General features: G+C 42.0%; 1 protein-coding gene across 1 annotated transcript in view; it reads left to right on the top strand.

Annotated features, from left to right (window-relative positions):
- The window catches only part of Atad2 (ATPase family AAA domain containing 2), a 64,003-nt gene that overhangs the window by 636 nt on the left and 56,730 nt on the right, over positions 1-6,637 (top strand). The window contains exon 2 of the mRNA XM_033759228.1: positions 197-217. Coding sequence (XP_033615119.1) covers positions 197-217 — 21 coding nt within the window. The remainder of the gene's footprint in view (positions 1-196; positions 218-6,637) is intronic.

Below are 6,637 nucleotides of genomic sequence, written 5' to 3'. Positions count from 1 at the left end.
CCGCGGGCGATGTGCACGAAAGCAGGGCCCCGGCCGCGGGGAGGGAGCGTGAATTGGGTTCCTGGCCTTTAGCTGCGGCCCAGAGGGCTTCCGGAACCCGAGCACAGCGAATCACCAGGTTGCATAACGCGCAGGGCCCGGGATCTGGGTCCACTTGAGCCTTTGAGAATGCACAGTTGCAGCATCTGTATGTCAGAGGAGTAAACGGACTCAAGAGGTAAACAGTTAGCGGCAGAGCTAAAGCTGGAACATGCATTTCCTACCCCCAGATCCTGCCCTGTTAAATCGTACTGCAGAGGCAGCGGCTACGAGAGGCTGAACCCTGGGAAGAGCCTCTTAACTGGGAGTTTTGCTGGGTGGGTAAGGCTCAGGGAGGACACGCCCACCCACCTCAGCAGCCTAGCAGTTTCAGAAGACGGCGTTCATTAAAAGGTTGCGGAACTGGAGGTTCACAGTAGGGAATATAGTTGAGCTGGAGTGAGGTGAAGTATTGAGTAGGAAGTCGACTGGCGACAGGGTTGGGAAATCCGAATGGGAAGCCCTGGGGAGGTGAGTGACAGTGTAGTCCTCTGGTTCAGACTTCCAGTCTTGTGTTAAGATCAGGTAGAATTAGTATCATTTCTGGATGGGCCACATTAGTTGCTCCTCCTCCAAGGGGAAGAGGTTGAAAGACTAGTCCCTTGCCTCTCTGTAATGATGATTCTGAATTAAAAAGATAACTAGGGCAAGGGTTGTAGCCCAGTGGTGCTGCACCTGCCTGGCAAACAAGGTCCTGAGTTCGATCCCTGGTTCTGCGCCTCCCCCCAAAGATAAGTAATTTCCTGACTTTCCAAAAGTTGTTTCTCAGGGTACAGGAAGTGGCAGAGATCTGAAAAGGCTAAACACTTCTGTGCTGTACTCAGGTCATTTGACCTATTAACCTGTGATCAGAACAGGTATTTGTTCAGTAATATTCGTTGAGTGTTTATTTTTTTAAGCATAATGGTAGATTCTGCGACCATGTGATACATTTAATACTGGTTAAGTACATAGGCTCATGAGACAACTATTAGTTTAGAATCTCATTTTACCAAGCTTACCAATAATCAGCAGGTTTCTCTACTTGTTAAATGGGCCACACCCACCATATGGGTAGTGTGCATTAAGTGTGATCATGCTTGTAAGATCTGAGCGCTTGATTATATGTAGTTAGGACTCAGTCGTTTTTAGCTCTTAAAACCGTAGTTGATTTTCGTTAATGTCCACTCATCTTTTTTTCAAGTCAAAAACTTAGATTCATCCTTGACTCCTCTCATACCCAATACATTAGCTAATTTTATTGGTTCTTTTCTCAAAACATATTCAGAGTCCAGCCACTTATGTCCTCCATTGTTGCCGTTGCTGGTTTAAGTCCTTGTCTCTTGCCTGGATTAAGTTAGAATAGATTTTTGACTGGCCCCTTGTCTTTTACCCCTACATGTACACATTATGCCTCTCCAAGAGTCAGTTTTTAATGCAGTGATTCTTTTAAAAAGTCAAAGCAGTTGATCACTCTGCTGAAAAAGCTCTCTAGGGGCTCCTCATGTAGAAGTTTGGGAGCAGCCCCACCCTCTTGCCATCGTCCCTTTCTCACTAAAATGATACCTGTTTCTTGACAAAATTCACTGTCTTTTAAGCCATTGGCTTGGCTGCCCCTTCAGTACTAAGATCTTTACCCTTGTTCCATCTCTATCAGGAATACTCTTGCCCTGATACCTACATGACACATCCCTTTTACTAGATTTTATATTTTTAAAACAAAAAACAAACCAGAAAATCCTCAATTCACAGTGCATAATGTGTCACAAGATTTATACAAATAGTAACCAGTCATCATAATCTTGTGAGGTAGGTATGTAGGGCGTTCTGTTTGTTTGTTGTTTTTTGGGGGGTTGTGGTTTTGTTTTACAGATGAGAAAACTAAGACACAGAGACTTAAACAACTTAGCCACATTCATCTTGGCACTGTGGAACTCTTTCAGACTTAGGAGTCAGTCTCTTTCAGGTGTTTAGGGCTAGATTATCATTTGGGTGATGCTCTCCTAAACATCCCATTCAGAGTCACAAACCACTCCCTTTGATATGACCTTTTATTCTGCTTTCTGTTTTTCCTAACACCTACTACCTCTTAGTAGCATATTCTTTGATTTTCTGGTCTTTAAATATTTTTTTCTCCCCAAGTTAGAATGAAACTCCATAGGGCCTTGGAATTCTACTTGTTCCCAGCATCTAGAACAGAACCTGTTATGTAGTAGTAGATAGGTAAGAGATACTTGTTTTTGCTCCACAGAATCTAGTTTAGGCCAGGCATGGTGGGCACATGCCTGTAATCCCACAAGAAACCTAATAACAGCAGTATACAGAAACTTTGTCATAAAAGCTGTATGTGGTTGAGCAATTAGAATGTACTCAGCTACATGTTTTAGGGTAAAGATTTTTTTCCAGGCTACATTTTTCAATATAGACCAGTGCTGCAAGCGCTTTCAAAGATAAACAACCTGCTGTGGCACAGGTTCCATACGTCTGCCACCACCAGCACAGACTATGTATACCTTGTTGAAACAGGGTCCTGGGAGGACAGGGACAAGGGGGAAAAATGATAACCAAGACCACCTGTCATGTAAAGGTACAAGATCCCAATAATGATTGTAACTGTACTGTATACCTAAAATGTACCAATAAACTCAATAAAAGAAAAAAAAGAAACAGGGTCCTGCTCTTTAGTTCAGGTTATCCTTGAACTCACAATCTTCCTGCCTCAGCCTCTCAAGTGCTAGATTTATAGGCATGCACTACTATACCTAGCTTAGATTACACTTTTTTTGAGACAAGTGATCATTTCTCTAAATTAAAGAACCTAGGTAGACAAAATTAAAACCAGAGATTACTTAGTGAGCAAATTGGAGTAAAAGAAATAGTCAAGTTAAAAAACCCACCAAGACCAAAAAAGGAAGCATACCTTTGTGCTTAGAATATTCCTTATTGGGAGGCTTTACATTTATTGCATTGGTTGGCTTATACCTTGCCGTTTTTAATGTCAGGCTGCCTTACAGAAACTTAACTTCCTGATCACACCAATTATATTTGGGTATTTCCTAGTCACTTTAGTCATAGTGACAGCATTTCTTAGGGTAGATTACTTTCACAAATGGTTAAGTTTATTCCTACTTAATTCATTAATTTGACTCTTTTTTACTTTATTATTACTGTCATTACTATTACTCTGGGATTTGTTTTTTGTTTGTTTGTTTTTTGTTTTGTTTTTGTACCAGGGATCAAACTTGGGACCTTGCACTTGCAAGGCAGGTGGTGGAACCGAGCTAAAACCCAGGCCCCCTGCTTTGTATTTTTGAGGCAGAGTCTCGCTGTGTTTCATAGTTCAGGCTGACCTTAAACTTGCTGTGTGGCCCAGGCGCGCCTCTAACTTGCAGGGATCCTCCTGCCTCAGCTTCTGGGCTTACAGCATGCACTCCCATACCCACTTCAGAAGATGTTTGATTTCAGAGTTTGACCTTATCTTCAAGTTCTGAAGGTACCTACAGTCACCTATTTATTAATAGCTGGATTCTGCTTTAACATTTTGAGTATGATCTCAATCTGGAGTGTGTATGTTTCTGCAGTGCTGGTGAAGAACTCTTAGGTCCACCTCTTGCTAGGCAAACACTCTAGCGCTGAGTTACATCACATCTTTTTCCGTTTTAACTTTTTGTTTTTCTTCTAGTATTGAGAATTGAACCTGGGGGTCTTTGCACTGAAATATATCCCCAGCTCTTTTTATTTTTATTTTATTTATTTTGAGGTAGAATCTTGCTTAGTTACCCAGGCTGCCCTTGAATCTGAGATCCACCTGCTTCAGCCTCCCAGAGTGTTGGGATTATAGGCATATGCCCACACTTGGCTGTTTTTGTTGTTGTTTGGTTTTAACTTTCTTTTTCATCCTGTCAACCTTAGACTGATGCATTTTTCATTGTTTTTCTTCTGCAGTCAGACTAGCCAATATTTCTGTACTTTTATAGGTCTGAAGCTCATCGATTCTACAGGGTTAGGGCTGTTTTTATTCTGCAGTCACCTCAGAGTGAGTGAGTGTGTGTGTGTGTGTGTTGACTGCACATTAATTTCAAGTTGTATTTATCCACACTTTCATTCTTCCTTACATTAAGTAAAACATGCTTTAGTGTGTAGAAGTTACTACTTCTTTTAAATGTATTTATTTGGTTTTTTGAGACAGGGTCTCATTATGTAGTTCAGACTGCCCAGGAACTCACTATGCAACCCAGGCTGGTCTCAAACTTGCAGTGATCTTCCTGCCTCAGACTCCTGAGTGCTGGGATTACAGGTGTGCACCAACACACCCAGCTACTATTTTTAAAATGTTTAATGTGAGAGAATGAAAAGATGAAAATAAAGTGTTTGTAGATGGGGAGGGGAGGAGGGGGTGAAGGGAGGGCAGAGGAAAGGGGAAAAAATGAAAATCAAGACTTGCCATGTAGAGGTACATTATCCCAACAATGAATGTAACTGTACTGTATCCCTAAAATGTACCAATAAACTCAATAAAATTTAAAAAAAAATAGAAAAAAAAATGTTTAGAAATACATCCACATTCAACAAAGATATGTACAATATGTGCAAGAATTTTTTTCCTTTTTGCAGTACCAGGGATTGAACTCAGGACCTTGTGCTTGCCAGGCAGGCAAGGTGCCACTAAGCTACATCCCCAACTCCTAAGAATTGGGGTGAGGGGCGTGGCACTACCTGCCTCTGAAGTGCAAGGTCCTGAGTTCGATCCTTGGTACTAAAAAATTTTTTTTAACTTAAAGTATGTAGAACATGGGAAAATGAAGTGTGGAATAAGAGAGATTTTGACATGGGACAGTGAATGGTACTCCTTGGAGTTGGGTAGGTAGCATGGCAGCTCTGCACTTAAGCATAAGCTGGAAAGGGCCTTGATCTTAGGTTAAAACTTGTAACTTTTTTCCAGGGGTGGTGGTGCACAGGCCTTAATTTGCTCTTTGAAATGAGGATAAGCGGAGTGGGGTTCATCCCTGTAATCCCAGCACTCAGGCTGAGACGAGAATTGCTGGGAGTTTGAGGCCAGCCTATACTACGTAATGAGTTCAAGGCCAGCCTAAACTAGGTAGGGAGACCCTGTTTCAAAAAGAAGAAAAGTTACTTTTTTAGGAAGGAGCTGGAACAGGGATCTGATGAGATTGGTCAGGATGGATTTTAATCAGCCAGTCTAGAGTTTGGATAAGAGTTAAAAGATTGTAATAAGCCAGGCGTGGTGCACGCCTGTAATCTCAGCACTTGGGAGGCCGAGGCAGGAGGATCACTGGGGGTTCGAGACCAGCCTGGGCTACATAGTGAGTTCCAGGTCAGTCTCAACTACATAGTGAAACTCTTGTCTCAAAAAAAAAAAAAAAGGATTATAATAGTAACGGTTGCCATTTACAGTGGAGTTGCTTTATGCTAGCTACAGAACCTAAAAGTTACACACGTTTATTTGCCATATAAAGTAACCATTATTATCTAACCTTTTGTGTTTTGTTTTTTGAGACAGGGTTTCATCAGGTACTCCAGGCTGGCCTTGAACTCACTGTGTAGCTCAGGCTGGCCTCCAGCTCAATATGATCCTCCTGCCTCAGCCTCCCCGGGTGCTGGGATTACAGGCATAAACTACCACACCCCGCTTATCCTCATTTCAAATAGCAAATTAAGGCCTGAGTTGTTGGGTGTGGTGTTTGTTTGTTTGTTTGTTTGTTTGTTTTTGAGCTCCATAAGTCTCTTATAAATCCTTTGGAGACTTAATCAAACCTAGGTATGCTCTCTCCAGAGTTTGGCTCTTAATACAGTTATCAAAAAAGACTAAAACAGAAAAGTAGAGTTTAGGTTAAGATGATAATGGTAGTAATGGAGAGGGAAATACCAAATAATACAGCAGGAATCTAAAAGTTGTTCAGAAACAGAGGGGAAGACTTCCAGCCAAACAACTGAACCTCTTAAACCTTTGGGAAGATTATGCAGGAGTTCATAAGAGATCGTAGCAAGAATGAATAAAGAACAGAACAGAGAATGGAAGGGGAGCCTGCAGCATGTTGAAGGTGAGAAGAGACTGAGTTTTGTAAGCATGAGTTCTGTGACTCAGAAAAGGAGGGGTGAGGACTGCAGGAGGTGGGGACCAGGGAGGTGGGGAGCTGGAGGCTTCCAGGCGACATGACAGGCCTCCGTCGTGCATCAGAGTACACTGCTGTTCAGGCTTTCTAGGAGCCTCAAGTTGGGCTAGTGAATTTTCTAAATCAGTATTAGAACTGATTTTTTTTTTTTTAAATGCTGCTTAAGTTTTATTTGTTGAATTGTCTTTTGAGACAAACCTCGCTCTGTTATTCAGGCTGGTCTTGAACTCACTCTGTAGTCCAAGCTGGCCTCAAACTTGAGGCAATCCTTCTGCCTCAGCTTCCTGAGTGCCTGGATCACAGGTGTGTGCCATCACACCTGAGCTTGCAATTAAATTTAAACTGACTCAACCACCAGGGATTTCGCCAAGTGGTTCTGCCACCTGCCTCAAAGCACAAGGACCCAAATTCAATTCCCATTACCAAAAAAAAAAAAAAAAAAAAAG

The sequence above is a fragment of the Fukomys damarensis genome, unplaced genomic scaffold (genome assembly GCF_012274545.1).
Source record: "Fukomys damarensis isolate Sample0158 unplaced genomic scaffold, DMR_v1.0_HiC HiC_scaffold_5, whole genome shotgun sequence".
NCBI classification, from domain to species: Eukaryota; Metazoa; Chordata; class Mammalia; order Rodentia; family Bathyergidae; genus Fukomys; species Fukomys damarensis.
Note: the sequence above shows the minus strand (reverse complement) of the source record. Positions and strands in the feature narration are given on the sequence as shown.